Genomic DNA, 23,212 nt, shown 5'->3' with positions numbered 1-23,212 from the left:
CTTCTCCTACATCGTCGCACCTCTTTCTTTTGACAGCACCGGCAAGAATCTGCGTCTGGGTGAGTCGAGACCGGGTCACCGAGGCTCGTGCGTCCGTGGACCGTGAAATAGAGCGTTCGATCGGGGCCTCTTCCTGTCCTCTCCTGTGCACAGCCTCGTGCATGCAAGTCAAGGGTCAGTGCAAGGTCAAACAACCGAGTCGAGATAAATGTGCTGAAGGTGAAGCTTGCTGAATAAATGATGTGCTATAATGAGTATGGTTGTTGTAATGCAACATGTGTGTCATGACACAGGCTCGGAGCCATGTTATATGACATGTCCTGGTGGTGGGCGTGACAAAATAGGATATATGATATTCTTGTAAAGCGACAAGTTCCTCGCATCGTCGTGCACGCTCGGTTGCCTCACGTTGTGCCTCCACTCCAGACAGGAACCCAGCCTCGTCCTCCTCTAGCCCCCGCACCTGGTTTTCTGTAGGAATCATAGAAGAGGAAAGGTAAGAATAGAGGTGATGAAAGATGATGGCAAATTGTTACCAAATCCACTCGGGGAATTGTTATCCGAGACGACATTTTTACTGATGTTGCGGGTCAGTACCGTGACCCCGCGATATGTGACCCCATGGCGACCACTCGGATACCTTGCTGAAACCCCACTATGGACATCAGTACCGTGACCCCGTGATACGAGACCCCATGGCGACCACTCGGATACCTTGCTGAAACCCCACTATGGACATCAGTACCATGACCCCGTGATACGTGACACCATGGCGACCACTCGGATACCTTGCTGAAACCCCACTATGGACATCAGTACCATGACCCCGTGATACGTGACCCCATGGCGACCACTCGGATACCTTGCTGAAACCCCACTATGGACATCAGTACCGTGACCCCTTGATACATGACCCCATGGCGACCACTCGGATATCTTGCTGAAACCCCACTATGGACATCAGTACTGTGACCCCATGATGCATGACCCCAAAGCGACCACTCGGATACCTTGCTGAAACCCCACTATTGACATCAGCACCGTGACCCCGTGATACGTGACCCCATGGCGACCACTCGGATACCTTGCTGAAACCCCACTATGGACATCAATGCCGTCAAACCATCCAATTCTCGCATCGACCATTCCACAATTCTGCTGTTTGCTCTTTCGGGCCGTGGATAACCCAAACGGACTGGTCTGAAATGAACGATTTGGTTGATGCTAAAACCGAGTGGTTTCAACAGTTCAGTAAGAGTCAATACAGACATCATTTTGAACAAATCACAATTACTCGTCGATTAAATGACAAAAAGTGGATGAATGACTTTCTCCGAAGGCTCATTGTCAATGACGAATCATGCTACAAGAGGTGCTGATCGCGCCTAGAGAAAGTCGCGTAACTTTGTTCAACGGGAAAAAATGAATTTTACAACCGTAAAATTTACCACTTGAAGGAAAGTGGGTAAGTGGCATCAGTAGATCAGGAAAGTGACCTGGGTAAGTGGCATCAGCAGATCAGGAAAGTGACATCAGCAGATCAGGAAAGGGAGCTGGGTAAATGTCATCAGCAGATCAGGAAAGTGGCATCAGCAGATCAGGAAAGTGAGCTGGGTAAGTGTCATCAGCAGATCAGGAAAGTGAGCTGGGTAAGTGACATCAGCAGATCAGGAAAGTGACATCAGCAGATCAGGAAAGTGACCTGGGTAAGTGTCATCAGCAGATCAGGAAAGGGAGCTGGGTAAGTGGCATCAGCAGATCAGGAGAGGGAGCTGGGTAAGTGTCATCAGCAGATCAGGAAAGGGAGCTGGGTAAGTGGCATCAGCAGATAAGGAAAGTGCCCTGGGTAAGTGTCATCAGCAGATCAGGAAAGTGACCTGGGTAATTGTCATCAGCAGATCAGGAAAGGGAGCCGGGTAAGTGGCATCAGCAGATCAGGAAAGTGACCTAGGTAAGTGTCATCAGCAGATCAGGAAAGTGACCTGGGTAAGTGGTATCAGCAGATCAGGAAAGTGAGCTGGGTAAGTGTCATCAGCAGATCAGGAAAGTAAGCTGGGTAAGTGTCATCAGCAGATCAGGAAGGTGAGCTGGGTAAGTGTCATCAGCAGATCAGGAAAGTAAGCTGGGTAAGTGTCATCAGCAGATCAGGAAAGTGACCAGGGAAAGAGGCTTCAGCAGATCAGGAAAGTGAGCTGGGTAAGTGTCATCAGCAGATCAGGAAAGGGAGCTAGGTAAGTGTCATCAGCAGATCAGGAAAGTGACCTGGGTAAGTGTCATCAGCAGATCAGGAAAGGGAGCTGGGTAAGTGGCATCAGCAGATAGGGAAAGTGACCTAGGTAAGTGTCATCAGTAAATCAGGAAAGTGAGCTGGGTAAGTGTCATCAGCAGATCAGGAAAGTGACCTGGGTAATTGTCATCAGCAGATCAGGAAAGGGAGCCGGGTAAGTGGCATCAGCAGATCAGGAAAGTGACCTAGGTAAGTGTCATCAGCAGATCAGGAAAGTGACCTGGGTAAGTGGCATCAGCAGATCAGGAAAGTGACCTGGGTAAGTGGCATCAGCAGATCAGGAAAGTGAGCTGGGTAAGTGTCATCAGCAGATCAGGAAAGTAAGCTGGGTAAGTGTCATCAGCAGATCAGGAAAGTGAGCTGGGTAAGTGTCATCAGCAGATCAGGAAAGGGAGCCGGGTAAGTGGCATCAGCAGATCAGGAAAGTGACCTAGGTAAGTGTCATCAGCAGATCAGGAAAGTGACCTGGGTAAGTGGCATCAGCAGATTAGGAAAGTGAGCTGGGTAAGTGTCATCAGCAGATCAGGAAAGTAAGCTGGGTAAGTGTCATCAGCAGATCAGGAAAGTGAGCTGGGTAAGTGTCATCAGCAGATCAGGAAAGTGAGCTGGGTAAGTGTCATCAGCAGATCAGGAAAGTGACCAGGGTAAGAGGCTTCAGCAGATCAGGAAAGGGAGCTGGGTAAGTGGCATCAGCAGATCAGGAAAGGGAGCTGGGTAAGTGGCATCAGCAGATCAGGAAAGGGAGCTGGGTAAGAGGCTTCAGCAGATCAGGAAAGTGAGCTGGGTAAGTGGCATCAGCAGATCAGGAAAGGGAGCTGGGTAAGTGGCATCAGCAGATCAGGAAAGGGAGCTGGGCAAGAGGCTTCAGCAGATCAGGAAAGGGAGCTGGGTAAGTGGCATCAGCAGATCAGGAAAGGGAGCTGGGTAAGTGTCATAAGCAGATCAGGAAAGGGAGCTGGGTAAGAGGCTTCAGCAGATCAGGAAAGTCACCTGGGTAAGTGTCATCAGCAGATCAGGAAAGGGAGCTGGGTAAGTGGCATCAGCAGATCAGGAAAGTGACCAGGGTAAGAGGCTTCAGCAGATCAGGAAAGTGACCAGGGTAAGTGGCAACAGCAGATCAGGAAAGTGACATCAGCAGATCAGCAAAGTGAGCTGGGTAAGTGGCATCAGCAGATCAGGAAAGTGGCATCAGCAGATCATCAAAGTGAGCTGGGTAAGTGGCAACAGCAGATCAGGAAAGTGACATCAGCAGAGCATCAAAGGGAGCTGGGTAAGTGTCATCAGCAGATCAGGAAAGTGAGCTGGGTAAGTGGCATCAGCAGATCAGGAAAGTGACATCAGCAGATCAGGAAAGTGACCTGGGTAAGTGGCATCAGCAGATCAGGAAAGTGACATCAGCAGATCAGGAAAGTGACATCAGCAGATCAGCAAAGTGAGCTGGGTAAGTGTCATCAGCAGATCAGGAAAGGGAGCTGGGTAAGTGGCAACAGCAGTTCAGGAAAGTGGCATCAGCAGAGCAGCAAAGGGAGCTGGGTAAGTGGCATCAGCAGATCAGGAAAGTGGCATCAGCAGATCAGGAAAGTGACCTGGGTAAGTAGCATCAGCAGATCAGGAAAGTGACATCAGCAGATCAGGAAAGTGACATCAGCAGATCAGGAAAGTGACATCAGCAGATCAGCAAAGTGAGCTGGGTAAGTGGCATCAGCAGATCAGGAAAGTGGCATCAGCAGATCAGCAAGGTGAGCTGGGTAAGTGGCATCAGCAGATCAGCAAAGTGAGCTGGGTAAGTGGCATCAGCAGATCAGGAAAGTGAGCTGGGTAAGTGTCATCAGCAGATCAGGAAAGTGAGCTGGGTAAGTGTCATCAGCAGATCAGGAAAGTGACCTGGGTAAGTGTCATCAGCAGATCAGGAAAGTGAGCTGGGTAAGTGTCATCAGCAGATCAGGAAAGTGAGCTGGATAAGTGACATCAGCAGATCAGGAAAGGGAGCTGGGTAAGTGTCATCAGCAGATCAGGAAAGTGAGCTGGGTAAGTGACATCAGCAGATCAGGAAAGTGAGCTGGGTAAGTGACATAAGCAGATCAGGAAAGTGACCTGGGTAAGTGGCATCAGCAGATCAGGAAAGTGACCTGGGTAAGTGGCATCAGCAGATCAGACATTTAACTGGTATGCGAAACCAATCACCTTCCTACTGGACTTTGATAAGTTGCCAATATAAATCACGCAGGAATTGAACCGTTACTTTGCCCAGATCCCCAATGAGCTGCCCAGCCTCGATTTGTCTGCATCACCAGCATACCTCCCTGCACTTCCCCCTCCAACTATCGAGGTAGGATGTCCGCAATCACATTCGCAGATTGAATGTGCCAAAGGCCGGACATCCAACTGACGTTCCCATTCAGCTGAGAGTTTGCTATGAAATCGCAGAGGCCCTGACCACGCTATTCAACGACCGTCTACGCTGTGGTCACTTTGAGGACAGCTGGAAAATTTCATCTGTGTGTCATGGGCCCAAATCTACACCAGTCACTGAATACAGCAAACTCCGTCCCATTTCAATGACGCTGATTATAGGCCACGCGTTTGAAGGCTTCTTTGCAGAATGGGTGACAATTGACATTGAGCACCAGATCAACCCGAATCAGTTCGGAAATCTGAAAAACGGCAGCTCGTTGAGCCACGATCTTATCGGCCTGCTCGACGAGATTCATCGGGATATCAATTGGCCGGGTCATTTTGCTAACATATGCACAACTGACTTCACAAAGGCTTTTTTTTTTTTTTTGTATACAACATCGAGGCTCGTGAAAGAGCGAACATTAATCACACAGAAAGACAAACCGACACATAAAACATATAACATCGGGAGCGGTAGACAAGATGGGGAGAGAGGGGGAAGGACACGAACACAACATTTGAGAGCAGGGACCGAGAGACATGGAGACATCGAGAGATCTGTGAGAGGGAGAGGGCTTTGGGGGGGAAGGGGTATGGGAAGGGGGGTGGGTGGGAGAGGTATAAAACATATGGACACTGCCAGGACTTCCAGGAAAGAAGTTGGAATTTCAAACAAGGTGGATCTGGGGTGAATTAGCGGGGGTAGAAAAGATCAAGGTTTTGGATGGGGGAAGATAAGAGATGGTGGTGAACAGCTGTTTTAAAGACCTGGAGGGACGAGTGGGATTGAAGGGAGTGAGGGAGTTTGTTCCAGAGGCGGGAGAAAAGAGGAATGAAAGAGTGAAGGTGAGCAGAGAGCCGAGATTTTGGCAGTTTAACCATCAGAGGGTTGCTGGCAGATCTTGTGCGACCTCTAGGAATATTAGGGGGACAGAGCACAGAGAGAGCTGGGGGTGCAAGGCCGGAGAGGAGTCTGTAGAAGACAGAAAGACCACCAACCTGCCTGCGGTGAGTGAGTGAAAGGCCCTCGGAGATAGCTTCATCGCGGGAGATTCCAATGATTCTGAACGCTTTGGTTTCAACAGCGTGAAGCCGAGCTAGGTGTGAGGCAGGAGCACCGGCCCATAGGGGAGAACAGTATTCCGTTGAGCTGCGGATGAAGATTTTGTTTGATCGATCACAAGCAGGCTATTCAAAAGTCAATTCGGTTTGATGTCACATCCCTGTAATCAGCAGCTTCCTTTCAAACCGCACACATATACTTGGATATCGTGGCTGGGCCCCGTTATGATTCTTGTCATGGTGAATGATGCTGCGCTGTCAACTGAAAATAGATGGAAGTAACGTTGATGACCTCACCCTGGTGGAGGTTTTTCCAAAATCGCATCACAGTTGCAAAGTCACATGTTCATGCATTGTCCGAGTTGAAGCTTGTTAATTCCATGAGGCCTCAACCTCAAAATTGCAAGGTGATGCAAATTAGTTTTCTCCGCTACGGCCGCTCCCCTCCTGTGATTACCCTCAATAACGAACCACTCGAGTCTGTGTGTCCTCTCCGTCTACTTGGGATTTCAATCCAGTCAAATCTCACGTGGGATTCTCAAGTTCAGCACATGATTTCACGTGACTGCCGACGCCTCTACATTTTGTATAAACTCAAGAGAAATTAAATCGTTACTGCCGATTTGGTGTTTATTAGCACCATGTACGTAGTGTGTTCAAAAAGTATCTGACCTTTATTTTTCGTGCGTAAAAAAAAGAAGCTAGGGAGGCGTTGATTGGTGCACGTATGTAGGCGATCCTAATGCACACGCGTGAATTTTTTCACACCTGCAGAAGCTGTCATTCGACGGCAGACCGCCGATGAGTGAAGACATGTAAGTGAGCGCCGTCGGATTTTCGTTTTTGACAAAATGACGGAAAAACTTGAACAACGCTACTGCATCAAATTTTGTGTTTCATCAAACTTGCATCAAAACTGCAACTTGGTTTCTGGGTCGTACCCATAAACCCAGGACTCATCGCCAGTGATCACTGTGTTGAGGAAGCTGGGATCGCTGTTCACAGTCTCCAGCATGTCCTGTGCGATCTCCAAACGGAGTTGCTTCTGCTCAATCGTTAGCAGCTTTGGTACGAACTTCGCTGAGATTCTCCTGAAGCCCAAATCCTCCTTCATAATGGAATGAACGGTGTTGAATCTTGCGGATCGTTTCCACTTGGGAATCGCCAAGCTTTACACAAAATTTGATGCAGTAGCGTTGTTCAAGTTTTTCCGTCATTTTGGCAAAAACGAAAATCCGACGGCGCTTACTTACATGTCCTCACTCATCGGCGGTCTGCCGTCGAATGACAGCTTCTGCAGGTGTGAAAAAATTCACGCGTGCGCATTAGGATCGCCTACATACGTGCACCAATCAACGCCTCCCTAGCTTCTTTTTTTTTACGCACGAAAAATAAAGGTCGGATACTTTTTGAACACAGTAGTACGTCCAGCCCCTTTTGGAATTTGGTGCCCCTGTATGGAGTCCTCGCCTAACAATGCAGCAATCGGCTAGCAGTGAGTGTGTTCAATGAAGAGTTGTGCGTATGATCGCCTTTCCCGAGCAACATCACGACGTCATTGTACTTCTGGCTTACACCATCACCTCCCTTGCTGCAAGAAGAACAGACACATCCTCACCAACCTCGCAAAATCGCTCATTATTTCTTCCAGTCATTATTACCTCCACCACAAAAGGTGGATGGAGGTTATGTTTTCACCCCTGTCTGTCTGCCTTTGTACGTTTGTGAACAAAATATCTCAAAACGTTGGACGGATTCGGCCGAAATTTGGCAGAGATGTAGCGTATGTGAAAAGGACGAAATGATTAGATTTTGGTGAAGATCCGGATTCGGCTACCAGAATTTTAAAGTGATTCATCACCATTGGGAGATAGGGCCAAAAACCATAAAAAGCAGGATATCTCAAAATTGTGGATGGATTTGGACAAAACTTGTTGGACAGGTTGTGTGTGTGTGACAAGGAAGAATCGATTAAATTTTGGTGAAGATTCCGATCCGGATCTGGCTAGTAGAATGTTTTAAGTGATTCTTCACCATTGAGTGATATGGCCAACTAGGCGGAGGTAGGTACGCTCTCTACTGTGTGCCGTTCTAGTTTACTCATGCATTGTTATGCTCGGGCTCCAAAAGGGGGCACTGGACTCCAAAAAGAGACGGATGTACATCATATATAAACACCAAATCAGCGGTAGTGACTCAATTTCTTGTGACCTCGTGTGCAACTGCTATACAAATGTCCTATGTTGAGGCCCACTCATGTCTGTTTTAGGTCAATCTTGTTAGATGCCATTTTGTTTGACACATGCACAAAATTTTGGCAAAGAAGGCAAGAAAGCAGAGTCACAAGGACAACTTGGCATGACCCCAAGAGTTTCCAGATGTTCCCGAGAATACAAAGACTAGAGTTGGTTATGTAGGCCGAGATCGAAAGACATTTCCATCATCCGTGGAGGGAAGAACGACCAATTCATTTTAAGATGGAAACATAAATTGCAGTGTTATCCTTTTATTGACATTATGTGTTGGCTCGTACATTTCAACGTTTCAAATTGAATAGTAAAACTCCATCGAACTGCTCTTGTCGTTTTATGAACAATGCAATCAGGTGGTTCCAGGTAAATTGGGCATGCAACTACCACCAGGTTTCATTCACTTACGGCCAGAGAATCTGAGGTTACTTCCACACACGTACAGGGCAACTTGGGATAGAACTGCATGGCCGTGCTGCTCAAATCCCCCAAACCGGTGAGAAATGAAACAAGATGACACTCACTGAATTTCAAGGGCTCCTCAAACTCTGCCTGTTTGCGCTCCTTTTGCTCCTGCAGTTTTTCAAACAGCGATCGAGGATCACAAACATCTTCAGGTTTCTCTGCAGTCACAAATTATAATGTTATAATCCCGCTGTAATTTTAATCACAAAGGGATGCAACAAACATCGATATACTTCGATATCAGGTCCATTATTACCGAGCGGATCCTCAGGCTTGCGGACCTTTTCCCATTCCTCCTGCCGCTTCCGACGCTTCTCCTCCAGTTCGCCCTCCGTCACAAACCGCTGTCTAATCTCCAACTGCCCAGACATCTTTCTTGAATATCCTTTCAACATTAAGAGATCACAGCTCAACTTAAGTGAGAGGAAATCACACTGTAAACATCGCACATGGCAAACTACAGCACATACTGTACACTGGGGAACGGCGCGGCACATACTGTACACGAGGAACGGCTCGGCACACACTGTACGCAAGGAACGGCTCGGCACACACTGTACGCAAGGAACGGCTCGGCACACACTGTACGCAAGGAACGGCTCGGCACACACTGTACGCAAGGCACGGCTCGGCACACACTGTACGCAAGGAACGGCTCGGCACACACTGTACGCAAGGAACGGCTCGGCACACACTGAGCACAAGGAACGGCTCGGCACACACTGAGCACAAGGAACGGCTCGGCACACACTGTACACAAGGAACGGCTCGGCACACACTGAGCACAAGGAACGGCTCGGCACATACTGTACACAAGGAACGGCTCGACATACTGAGCACAAGGAACGGCTCGGCACATACTGTGCACAAGGAACGGCTCGGCACACACTGTACACAAGGAACGGCTCGGCACACACTGAACGCAAGGAACGGCTCGGCACACACTGTACGCAAGGAACGGCTCGGCACACACTGTACGCAAGGAACGGCTCGGCACACACTGTACGCAAGGAACGGCTCGGCACACACTGTACACAAGGAACGGCTCGGCACACACTGTACGCAAGGAACGGCTCGGCACACACTGAACGCAAGGAACGGCTCGGCACACACTGTACGCAAGGAACGGCTCGGCACACACTGTACGCAAGGAACGGCTCGGCGCACACTGTACGCAAGGAACGGCTCGACGCACACTGTACGTAAGGAACGGCTTGGCGCACACTGTACGCAAGGAACGGCTCGGCACACACTGTACGCAAGGAACGGCTCGGCGCACACTGTACGCAAGGAACGGCTCGGCGCACACTGTACACAAGGAACGACTCGGCACACACTGTACGCACGAAACGGCTCGGCACACACTGTACACAAGGAACGGCTCGGCACACACTGTACGCAAGGAACGGCTCGGCACACACTGTACGCAGGGAACGGCCCGGCACACACTGTACGCAAGGAACGGCTCGGCACACACTGTACGCAAGGAACGGCTCGGCACACACTGTACGCAAGGAACGGCTCGGCACACACTGTACGCAAGGAACGGCTCGGCACACACTGAACGCAAGGAACGGCTCGGCACACACTGAACGCAAGGAACGGCTCGGCACACACTGTACGCAAGGAACGGCTCGACGCACACTGTACGCAAGGAACGGCTTGACGCACACTGTACGCAAGGAACGGCTCGGCGCACACTGTACGCAAGGAACGGCTCGGCGCACACTGTACGCAAGGAACGGCTCGCCGCACACTGTACACAAGGAACGACTCGGCACACACTGTACACAAGGAACGGCTCGACACATACTGAACACAAGGAACGGCTCGACACACACTGTACACAAGGAACGGCTCGGCACATAGTGTACACAACACAAGGAACGGCTCGGCACACACTGTACACAAGGAACGGCTCGACACATACTGTACACAAGGAACGGCTCGGCACACACTGTACACAAGGAACGGCTCGACACATACTGAACACAAGGAACGGCTCGACACACACTGTACACAAGGAACGGCTCGGCACATAGTGTACACAACACAAGGAACGCTCGGCTCATAGTCATACTGTACACAAGGAACGGCTCGGCAAATACTGTACACAAGGAACGGCTCGGCACATACTGTACACAACACAAGGAACGCTCGGCTCATAGTCATACTGTACACAAGGAACGGCTCGGCACATACTGTACACAACACAAGGAACGCTCGGCTCATAGTCATACTGTACACAAGGAACGCTCGGCTCAGTCATACTGTACACAAGGAACGGCTCGGCAAATACTGTACAGAAGGAACGGCTCGGCACATACTGTACACAACACAAGGAACGCTCGGCTCATAGTCATACTGTACACAAGGAACGGCTCGGCACATACTGTACACAACACAAGGAACGCTCGGCTCATAGTCATACTGTACACAAGGAACGCTCGGCTCAGTCATACTGTACACAAGGAACGCTCGGCTCATAGTCATAGTCATACTGTACACAAGGAACGGCTCGGCACATACTGTACACAAGGAAAGGCTCGGCACATACTGTACACAACACAAGGAACGCTCGGCTCATAGTCATACTGTACACAAGGAACGGCTCGGCACATACTGTGTGTGCACAAGGAACGGCTCGGCACATACTGTGCACAAGGAACGGCTAGGCACATACTGTGCACAAGGAACGGCTGGGCACATACTGTGCACAAGGAATGGCTGGGCACATACTGTGCACAAGGAACGGCTCGGCACATACTGTACACAATTAACGGCTAGGCACATACTGTGCACAAGGAACGGCTAGGCACATACTGTACACAAGGAACGGCTAGGCACATACTGTGCACAAGGAACGGCTGGGCACATACTGTGCACAAGGAACGGCTGGGCACATACTGTGCACAAGGAATGGCTGGGCACATACTGTGCACAAGGAACGGCTCGGCACATACTGTACACAATTAACGGCTAGGCACATACTGTGCACAAGGAACGGCTAGGCACATACTGTACACAATTAACGGCTAGGCACATACTGTGCACAAGGAACGGCTAGGCACATACTGTACACAAGGAACGGCTAGGCACATACTGTGCACAAGGAATGGCTGGGCACATACTGTGCACAAGGAACGGCTCGGCACACACTGTGCACAAGGAACGGCTCGGCACATACTGTGCACAAGGAACGGCTAGGCACATACTGTACACAAGGAACGGCTCGGCACATACTGTGCACAAGGAACGGCTCGGCACATACTGTACACAAGGAACGGCGAGGCACATACTGTACACAAGGAACGGCTAGGCACATACTGTACACAAGGAAAGGCTCAGCACATACTGTACGCAAGGAACGGCTCAACACATACTGTACACGGGGGCACGGCACGGCACATACTGCACACGAGGAACGGCTCGGCACATACTGCACACAAGGAACGGCTCAACACATACTGTACACGGGGGAACGGCGCGGCACATACTGTACACGAGGAACGCTCGGCACATCCTGTACACGTGGAATGGCTCGGCACATACTGTACACGGGGAACGGCTCGGCAATACTGTACACGGGGAACGGCTCGGCACATACTGTACACGGAGAACGGCTCGGCACATTCTGTACACGGGGAACGGCTCGGCACATACTGTACACAAGGAACGCTCGACACATACTGTACACAAGGAACGGCTCGGCACATACTGTACACAAGGAACGCTCGGCTCATATTGAACACCAGGAACGCTCGGCACATACTGTACACATGGAACGCTCGGCTCATACTGCACACAAGGAACGGCTCGGCACATACTGTACACAAGGAACGGCTCGACACATACTGAACACAAGGAACGGCTCGACACACACTGTACACAAGGAACGGCTCGACACACACTGTACACAAGGAACGGCTCGACACATACTGAACACAAGGAACGGCTCGACACATACTGTACACAAGGAACGGCTCGACACATACTAAACACAAGGAACGGCTCGACACATACTGAACACAAGGAACGGCTCGGCACACACTATACACAAGGAACGGCTCGGCACATACTGTACACAAGGAACGGCTCGGCACACACTGTACACAAGGAATGGCTCGGCACATACTGTACACAGGGAATGGCTCGGCACACACTGCACACAAGGAACGGCTCGGCACACACTGTACACAAGGAACGGCTCGGCACACACTGTACACAAGAAACGGCTCGACACATACTGAACACAAGGAACGGCTCGACACACACTGTACACAAGGAACGGCTCGGCACATAGTGTACACAACACAAGGAACGCTCGGCTCAGTCATACTGTACACAAGGAATGGCTCGGCAAATACTGTACACAAGGAACGGCTCGGCACATACTGTACACAACACAAGGAACGCTCGGCTCATAGTCATACTGTACACAAGGAACGGCTCGGCACATACTGTACACAACACAAGGAACGCTCGGCTCATAGTCATACTGTACACAAGGAACGCTCGGCTCAGTCATACTGTACACAAGGAACGGCTCGGCAAATACTGTACAGAAGGAACGGCTCGGCACATACTGTACACAACACAAGGAACGCTCGGCTCATAGTCATACTGTACACAAGGAACGGCTCGGCACATACTGTACACAACACAAGGAACGCTCGGCTCATAGTCATACTGTACACAAGGAACGCTCGGCTCAGTCATACTGTACACAAGGAACGGCTCGGCACATACTGTACACAAGGAACGGCTCGGCACATACTGTACACAACACAAGGAACGCTCGGCTCATAGTCATACTGTACACAAGGAACGGCTCGGCACACACTGTGCACAAGGAACGGCTCGGCACATACTGTACACAAGGAACGGCTCGGCACATACTGTACACAAGGAACGGCTCGGCACATACTGTGCACAAGGAACGGCTCGGCACACACTGTGCACAAGGAACGGCTCGGCACATACTGTACACAAGGAACGGCTAGGCAATACTGTACACAAGGAACGGCTAGGCACATACTGTACACAAGGAACGGCTCGGCACATACTGTACACAAGGAACGGCTCGGCACATACTGTGCACAAGGAACGGCTCGGCACACACTGTGCACAATGAACGGCTCGGCACATACTGTACACAAGGAACGGCTAGGCACATACTGTACACAAGGAACGGCTAGGCACATACTGTGCACAAGGAACGGCTCGGCACATACTGTACACAAGGAACGGCCTGGCACATACTGTACACAAGGAACGGCTAGGCACATACTGTGCACAAGGAACGGCTCGGCACACACTGTGCACAAGGAACGGCTAGGCACATACTGTGCACAAGGAACGGCTCGGCACATACTGTACACAAGGAACGGCTCGGCACATACTGTACACAAGGAACGGCTCGGCACACACTGTACACAAGGAACGGCTAGGCACATACTGTGCACAAGGAACGGCTAGGCACACACTGTGCACAAGGAACGGCTAGGCACATACTGTGCACAAGGAACGGCTAGGCACACACTGTACACAAGGAACGGCTAGGCACACACTGTGCACAAGGAACGGCTCGGCACATACTGTACACAAGGAACGGCTAGGCACATACTGTGCACAAGGAACGGCTAGGCACACACTGTACACAAGGAACGGCTAGGCACATACTGTACACAAGGAACGGCTAGGCACATACTGTGCACAAGGAACGGCTAGGCACATACTGTACACAAGGAACGGCTCGGCACATACTGTACACAAGGAACGGCTAGGCACACACTGTGCACAAGGAACGGCTCGGCACATACTGTACACAAGGAACGGCTCGGCACATACTGTACACAAGGAACGGCTCGGCACATACTGTACACAAGGAACGGCTCGGCACATACTGTACACAAGGAACGGCTCGGCACATACTGTGCACAAGGAACGGCTCGGCACATACTGTGCACAAGGAACGGCTCGGCACATACTGTACACAAGGAACGGCTAGGCACACACTGTACACAAGGAACGGCTAGGCACATACTCTACACTGGGGAAGAGTACAGTGGTTGTACACGTGGCACAATACAGTATCTCTACGCAATGGCAATGATATTGATAAAAAAAACAGTGCAACATTGTCCACAAATTACAGTAACTAGTACTGTAAACGATGTTCATAATATCTATAAAGGAAAGACGTCATATTGGTCATTCTGGTAGTGAAAACACATTAATCATCACTAAATGACCTGTAAATCACTTTCCAAATCCGATGGAATTCCTCACCCAGGCCGGGCCCAGGGGCCTAAATCCCGAACCAGGAAGAGTCGTCGATTTGTGATCGGACTGTTGGAGACACAAGTGTCTTTCGGCGGTTGGAGGGTCAAAGGTTGAGATATATAATAAACTAGAAGTGTTAAAATTTACCATATGTTGAAAAATAAATGTTGACATATTATACATGTCGTAAAGTACAATGCCTCGAATTAACCACAAAACGCAAGTTGCACTTCCGGGTCAAGGAAACTCCTTCGAACGACACATGATGGATGCGCTCGCCCTGTAACATTCCTCCCGAAGGATTGCATCCACGTGCGAATGAGAAACGAACGACACATGATGGATGCGCACGTCCTGTAACATTCCTCCCGAAGGATTGCATCCACGTGCGAATGAGAAACGAACGACACATGATGGATGCGCTCGCACTGTAACATTCCTCCCGAAGGATTGCATCCATGTGCGAATGAGAAACGAACGACACATGATGGATGCGCTCGCCCTGTAACATTCCTCCCGAAGGATTGCATCCATGTGCGAATGAGAAACGAACGACACATGATGGATGCGCTCGCACTGTAACATTCCTCCCGAAGGATTGCATCCACGTGCGAATGAGAAACGAACGACACATGATGGATGCGCTCGCACTGTAACATTCCTCCCTAAGGATTGCATCCATGTGCGAATGAGAAACGAACGACACATGATGGATGCGCTCGCCCTGTAACATTCCTCCCGAAGGATTGCATCCACGTGCGAATGAGAAACGAACGACACATGATGGATGCGCTCGCCCTGTAACATTCCTCCCTAAGGATTGCATCCATGTGCGAATGAGAAACGAACGACACATGATGGATGCGCTCGCCCTGTAACATTCCTCCCGAAGGATTGCATCCACGTGCGAATGAGAAACGAACGACACATGATGGATGCGCTCGCCCTGTAACATTCCTCCCGAAGGATTGCATCCACGTGCGAATGAGTAACGAACGACACATGATGGATGCACTCGCCCTGTAACATTCATAACGATAACCTGTAACATGTAACTCGTGCAGGCAGCGGTAGATGGCGCAGACATCGATCAATCGCGCTCTATCGACCCATCGCGCTACGCTATTAATGGATCCATAGTTCGTGCAGGTATCGGCAGATGGTGCAGACATCGATCAATTGCACTATATCGACCGATAGCGCAGCATGGATCCATCGTTCGTGCAGGCATCGGTAGATGGCGCAGGCATCGATCATCATGCTATATCGACCGATCGCGCTCTATCGACCAATCGCCCTGCACCATTAATGGATCCATCGTTCGTGCAGGCATCGGTAGATGGCGCAGGCATCGATCATCATGCTATATCGACCGATCGCGCTCTATCGACCAATCGCCCTGCACCATTAATGGATCCATCGTTCGTGCAGGCATTGGGAGATGGCGCAGGCATCGATCGATCGCGCTGCACGGGGCAGGCATCGACCGACCGCGCTGCACGGGGCAGGCATCGACCGACCGCGCTGCACGGGGCAGGCATCGATCGATCGCACTCTTGCGCTATCGATGGATCCGTTTTTAGAGCAAAGCTTTTCGAGCAAATGAGAAAGACTGTACAGTTTTGGAGGGGATTTTTGATCTTTTCATTACTCATTATTTGTTCTATTTGTCAGATACTTAATTATATCCCTTGTTCTGCTGGTATGACCAGATGATACTTAATTAGGCCGACATCCTTGGTATGTGACCAGCTTGTGAGATATTTCATTGCATCCTTTGATCATCCTTACTATTTCTCCCTCCACTCCTGACGCAAATCAATCGACGACGCTGAGCTATCTACCAATTATACACATCCATTGATGGCGCAAAACGACGCCTGCGCCATCTACCACTGCCTGCACAAATGATGGATTCATTGATAGCGCAGCGCGATCGGTCGATAGCTCAAATCTACGGGTGGCGCATAACAGGGATAACTCTTCGTGGTGGTTGCACCCCCAATGAAAGAGGGGAGCGAAATCTTCGCCACTCTTCCTCGCCCATTCGTCGGAACAGCTCGGTCACAGTCACAGCGCTGATTCGTCCACATGGAGCGGCACTCACTCTCATCTTCCACACAATCACTCAAATCACCACACTTTTTTTTTTTGAGTGTACAAGATCGAAGCTCGTGTAAGAGCAAACACAAAAAACATAAATGGACACTTAAAACGTATAATAAAGGGAGCGGGAGACAAGAGGGGGAGAGAGAGAAGGAAGCGCACAAGCACAACAGTGGAGAACAAGGTACAGCAGAACAGCAAGCTCGTGTACATTGAGAGATCTGTGCAAGGGAGAGGGCTGGGGCAGGGGAGTGGAGAGGGCTGGGGCAGGGGAGTGGGGAGGAGGGGGTACATAGTATAAAACAAATGAACACTACTAGGAATTTCAGGAAAGAAGTCTGAGATTGAAAGAGGTGGATTTGGGATGTATTTACGGGGGTGAAAAACATCAAGGTTTTGGATGAGGGAGGATAAGAGATGGTGGATAAGAGATGGTGGTGAACAGCTGTTTTAAAGACCTGGAGGGGGGGAAAGTGGGATTGAAGAGAGTGAGGGAGTTTGTTCCAGAGGTTGGAAAAAGAGGAATGAAAGTGACGGTGAGAGGAGAGTCTTGATTTTGGCAGTATAACCATAAAAGGGTTGCTGGCAGATCTTGTGCAACCGGCAGGAATATTTGGGGGACAGAGCACAGACAAAGCTGGGGGAGCAAGGCCGGAGAGGAGTCGGCAGAAGACAGAAAGACCACCAACCAACTTGCGGTGCGTGAGTGAAAGCCCTCAGAATCAGCTTCATCACGGGAGATACCAATGATTCTAAAAGCTTTGGATTCAACCGCGTGAGGCCGAGCTAGGTTTGAGGCAGGTGCACCAGCCCAGAGAGCAGAGCAGTAATCCATTGAGCTGCGGATGAAAGCTTTGTAAGTGGTGAGGAGCACAATAGTGCTAATAAAGGACTTTGGAGGCTATCTTGGAAATGATGTTTTCCCAGGAAAGATCATGGCAGATAGTGAGACCCAAAAGCTTGAGTGACAGAACTTCTTCAAGAGGATTGTTGATAAAGTAGATGGGAGGGTTATCCAGTCGGTCTTTTCGGAGAGACGTAGTGAGTGTGAGATTTGTCAGGATTGAAAACCATGTTCCACTTGTTTGACCAGTCTGATTTTGTCCAGGTCTGCAGAGAGTGAGGAGGCTGCAGACTGCCGATCTGAGGGATGGGGAATGGAGCGGCAGAGAGTGGAGTCTTCAGCAAAGAGATAGAGAGGATTTTCCAGAGAGTCGAAGAGATCATTAATGAAGACCAGAAAAAACACAGGGCCCAGAACTCTACCTTGGGGAACTCCAGCCTGGACAGGAAGGGGAGATGAGAGAATTCCATTCAGGGCCACACGTTGACTACGACCAGAGAGGAAGTCCGCAAGCCATGCATGGAGATTTCCATCGATACCATAGGAGGAGAATTTGGTGAGGAGAGCTGGGTGCCAGACCGTATCGAAGACACGTGATATGTCAAGGGAAACAGCTCTAATTTCCTGTTTGGTGTTGAAGACCTCCATCCCTTGTTGAGACAGCAGAAGCAGCATGTCCAGAGTAGAGTGACCTGGTCTGAAACCAAATTGATGATCAGAGATCAAGCCATTGGAGAGGAGGAAGGATTTAATATCAGAAGCAATGATGGATTCCATGACTTTGCTGATTATTGGGAGCAGGCTGATTGGTCTGTAGTTGTAAGGATCTGTTTTTGCACCTTTTTGTGTGAAGCGGTAATGTTGGTGATTTCCAAGCTGATGGCAGTTGAGCTTGAGCAAAAGAGAGGGTGAAGAGAACAGAGAGAGGGTGAGATAGAGCGGCGGAGCAGGATTTTAGGCCCCGTGGGCTGATGCCGTCTTGTCCAGTTGCAGAATCAGAGTCAAGGATTGACAGAAACTTCTCCACCTTGTCAGGAGAGAAGGACACAGAGTCCAGGAGCAGCTGGGTTACGACAGGGTAGGGAGGGCACAGAGAGGGACGGGTTTGGGACACAATAAAGATTTTGAGGTAAACACAGAGTTGAGGCATTCGGCTTTGTCACGTGCGGTGTCGGCTGTGTAGTCGTTTGAGGTAAGGGAGGGGATGGAGGGGGAACAAACACCAGAAACAGATTTGACCAGACACCACCAGGATTTGGAGGAGGGAGACAGGATTGAGAGTTGTCTTGAGAGTAGAGAGAGAGTGTTTCCTGGCTCTCCTGAGGGTAGACACACACTTGTTCTGAGCTTTGTGGAAGGAACTGAGATTTCCTTCAGTTGGATTTTCCTTCCATGAGGTGAAGGGCAAGTTGTTTCAGGTCAATTTCCTCACCACAAGATTCAGTGTACCATGGACGGGAGGAAGGGTATGACAACTGAAGACGAGATGGGATAAATCTGCATGAGAGAGAGCAGTTTACTTTGGAAGAATTCCCAGGAAGAGTTGATGTCGGAGGCGGTAGAGATGGGAGACCAGTCCAGATGATTGATGGCTGCTTGAAGACTGTGCTAGTCAGCCTGAGTAAAATGCCAGACTCGTCGACGCTGAGGAGGCTCTCTGAGAACGGCCAGAGATGTCCACTTTAACAAGCAAATGATCAGATGAACCGATTGGAGCAGAACAAAAAGAGCAGACATTTACAGGGAAGTTTGTCATAACCAAGTCTAGAAGTGATTATACTCTGTTAACTGGCATGATGACAGTTGAATTCACCACATATGAGAAAGAGAGGGCTGGGATGAGTGGATAGGTGGTGGTTCATGTTGTCAGACAGGGAGATGTATGTGGAGTCATCACTGTTTGGAGGACGGTACAGAACACATATGAACAAAAGGTGGGAGCGGAGAGGAGGCCGTAGCCAGAGGTACTCCTGGGGGTGAGGTGGAGAGAGGGCAGTGCAAGGAGTGAGGAAGAGAGTTTTATTTTTTTATAAAGATCGCAACTCCACCTCCAGGATGAGGCTCAGGTCTATCATACCGGAGGAGGGAGTAACCAGGAAGAGATATTAAGGAATCAGAGACATCTTGAAGGAGGAAAGTTTCTGTTAAGCAGATTACATTTGGTTTGTCAGAAGGAACCTTTATGGAGAGATCAATCAGGTTTAAGCAAAGGCCCCAGATGTTTGAGGTCCATACCGTTAAGGAAGAGGGAGGGGGGGAGCATCGGGTACAGGACAGGGGAGGGAAGGGGTACGGTAATATGAGGAAGAGGAGGAGGTAGGGAAAGCTGTTGATAGTGTGTCAGAGATTGCATAAGATCTAGGAGAAAGAGAATGATGAGGAGGACAAAATGTTTGATGGTGATGGGATGAGGCACAGTTAGGGCTTGTTTTAGAGGAGGGGCATGGTGAGGAAGAAGGTTGGAGGAGGTGGAGGTGTGAGTTGGAAGGGAGAGGAAGTGGGGAGGAGGCAGCTTTGAGGAGGAGGAGAGGGGAGAATTGGAGAAAAATGGAAGGTGATGCGATTTGAAGGGGAGGGGTGAGGGTGAATTTGGGAGCGGAGGGGTAAGAGGGGAGTTAATGAGGTGAGGGGGGAGTTTTGGAGGGGATGGGTGAGGGTGGAGTTTAGGAGGGGAGGGGAGGGGTGAGTTTGGATTTTAGAAAGTGTTGGGCGATTAATGGAAAACGAAAATTTATTGCAAAATGAGTTTCTTGTGATTTTCAAGTCGGAGATCCGTTTGAAAACGTTCGAGGAGGGGTGGAATGACAGTGAGTTTTGGGAATGTAGAAAGGAAGAACTGCAAGCGATTGAATTCTTTTTTGAAAAGGAGAGATTTGATGAGCCTGGTGTTGGCTTAGCGGTTAGGGTGCTGACTTGGGATCCTAGGATCCTGGGTTCGAATCCCGGTCGATCGCTAAATTGAACACCAGGGGGGTTGAATCAGCCTGTCATCCTTCCGAGGTCGGCAAATTGAGTACCAGCTTGCTGGGATGAATGATCCCGGTGTGTACCCCGGTTTAGAATAGGTACACCGTATCCCTGCACATCGTAAGAGGCGACTAATGGTTGGTGCCAGGAAGGGCATCCGGCCATAAAAACATTGCCTCAAACAGGGAACCATGATTGTCATGGGGCGCGCAAGGCTAACCCCTGCTCTAGCGGGGGAAATGGCCTTAAAACGATCATTCATTCATTCATTCAGAGATTTGATGAGCAAATTGAAGACAGCCTTTTAAAGGGGAAGAAGAAAAGCATGTTGTAATATACAACAGAATACAACACTGGAGGGGAAAGTTTAAACATTTTTAAACAAAACCGTGAAAACTATCTGGGAAATTCCCTGAAGTGAGGGCATGGAGGCAAAGGGGGATGAAGGATTCCAGAACAGGTTCAAAAGGAGGAACAGAAGAATAGGAGATTGACAGCCAGGTGAGCAGAGAACGAAGGAACAGCGAGGTGTGTAAGCAATTGTGTTCGTTCGGGAGTGGCCTACTTTTTAAATTATTTGTTCATATATATATTGTTGCGGATATGAGGACTGTATATTTTTTTGATTGTGTGAATTATTATTATTGGTTATTCTGCGCCTCCTGCCTCCGGAGCTGTGTAAAGGTCAAAGGGCATCCCATAATTAGTCCATAAAGCATCCACACCACAGCCAATCATAGAATACCCCTGTTCAATAGTTATATCTTATTCTGTGTTTTAGGGTAAGGCTGTGTCTCCCATTAATAGAAGTACTCCATTGCACCAAGTGAAAGAGATAGATTCCCTTCATTCCCATTCCCAAAACCTCCATTCCCCCTTTTCGTCGATTAGAAACTACCTCCGCTCCAATTACCGCCATTGACCACGAGGCAGGGTCGGAGAAGAAAGGCGTGTCTCCACCTCGTCATAGAGGGGAGGAGTGAGCCAGCCCCACTCGACCAACCATGAGCCAGGGGTTTGGCTAGAGAGGGCGGAGGAAGAGCGATCGGGGAGGTTCGCAAAGGTTGAGGGGCGGGGCCTATATAACCCGCAGCGCGACACTCCCCAAGCAGTCGAGCTTTGAAGAAGAAAGAGATGAGTACTGAGCATTGAGATGAGAAGAGGCTGCGCTTTTAAAGAGGCGCTGAGAGGAGGGAATGAGCAGGCGTGACTGCAGCTAAAATCCGCAGCGCGACGCTCCCAAAAGAGAAGCTGAGACAAGCTTTGAGGGATGAGCTTTGACCGGCAGACAAAAGGGAGCCCAAGCCGTTGAGAAGAGAGAGGGTCCAAGAAGCAGAGCTGAGTTGTGTGGTTTTGGTCGTCAGTGGTTGCGTTGTGGTGGTCAGTGGTTGCGTTGGTTGCGTTGAGTTGTCGGTGGTGAGGAGTGATTGGACCAAGAGAACATAGAGAACATCCAAGGAGAGGACATCCCAGAAAGCACAAAGCCTGTTGTAATCCTGGAAAAGCACGCGACGTGCACAGCAGCAGCAGCAGCGGCGGCCACAGCAGCAACAACACTCAACAGCCGCTTGGGTCCTGGACGGCGGTTTTGAGCAGGGCCGCGAAGGAACGGCGGCTGCTAAACGCGCCGATCGTGCTGCACAATACAACTCCAAGCCATCCTCTGCTTCCAGCCAATTCCTGTCATCATTCCCCGTGTGAGTCTGTCTTTTGTTTGTTCTGTCCCTGGGTTAATTAAGACTGTAGGTAAGCTAGCGTTGCACTGTGTATCTAATCTCGTCTGTAAATAAACGTGACTGTTTTCTTTTTGCTTGTGTGTATAATAAATCCAATTACTCTTCTGTCCGTCTTCTCGTCTTATTCCTTTTCCTCTTTGCATTCAGTCGTTTTAGAGTTTTCCAGATTGGGCAGCTGCGGTGCGATACGGCCAAAGTTTGGGGTGAATCGGGTGAGTTGGGGAAGAATCGGGGGAACTGTTAGGTCGCGGTAATACACCACCGCTCGGTCAAAAATAACATCTTAACCGCGACAGTAACAATATTTTTGAAGGTTAGGTGAAAGTGGATCTCAAGAAGAAGGAGAAAGGTTGAAGGCGTTTGATGAAAACTAAAATTGGAAGGTCTCGGCTGGAGAGGATTGAGACATGAAGGAAGGAGAGAAAATGGGTGGGGCGAGACAACACGTGGTCGCGGTCTGCGGAGGGTGGAGGTCTGCGGAGGGTGGAGGTCTGCGGAGGGGGAGCCACGAGGAGAGAAGGAAATTATTAAGATTTATTATTTTTTTGAGATACTTAACTTAAATGACATGGAGGCTTGGAAAAACACGACCTCGCCAGCAGAACCGGAAGCGGAGATGACATCACTCAAATCACCACACAATCACTGAAATCGTCACACATTGCTCTCACACACATCATGCATCACATATCCACAACAAACGTTTAATTATTTATTATTTTCATTCTTCTTATTTGGGGAGTGACCTATCCCCATCCTCCCTCTCCTGGCAGTCTTCCCCTTTCTCCTAATTCTAGCCGGAGATAGAAACCAA

The 23,212-nt window shown here is 49.7% G+C and overlaps 1 protein-coding gene across 5 annotated transcripts in view; it reads right to left on the bottom strand.

Annotated features, from left to right (window-relative positions):
• Nucleotides 1-14,961, bottom strand: part of PSME3IP1 (proteasome activator subunit 3 interacting protein 1) — a 28,375-nt gene extending 13,414 nt beyond the window's left edge. The window contains exons 1-6 of one of the 5 annotated variants that reach the window (XM_068115304.2): nt 14,893-14,961; nt 14,752-14,811; nt 8,717-8,845; nt 8,520-8,618; nt 350-471; nt 21-157 (exon numbers count right to left, since the gene is read on the bottom strand). In XM_068115304.2, the coding sequence (XP_067971405.1) occupies nt 21-157; nt 350-471; nt 8,520-8,618; nt 8,717-8,831 (473 nt within the window). In that variant the 5' untranslated portion in view covers nt 8,832-8,845; nt 14,752-14,811; nt 14,893-14,961. The other 4 variants (XM_068115306.2, XM_068115305.2, XM_068115307.2 and 1 more) reach the window with 4 other exon arrangements.
• Between the last annotated feature and the right edge of the window lie 8,251 nt (nt 14,962-23,212).

Source organism: Myxine glutinosa, chromosome 5 (genome assembly GCF_964187855.1).
Source record: "Myxine glutinosa chromosome 5, kmMyxGlut1.1, whole genome shotgun sequence".
NCBI classification, from domain to species: Eukaryota; Metazoa; Chordata; class Myxini; order Myxiniformes; family Myxinidae; genus Myxine; species Myxine glutinosa.
The sequence above is the reverse complement of the archived record's forward strand: the minus strand, read 5'-3'. Positions and strand labels throughout refer to the sequence as shown.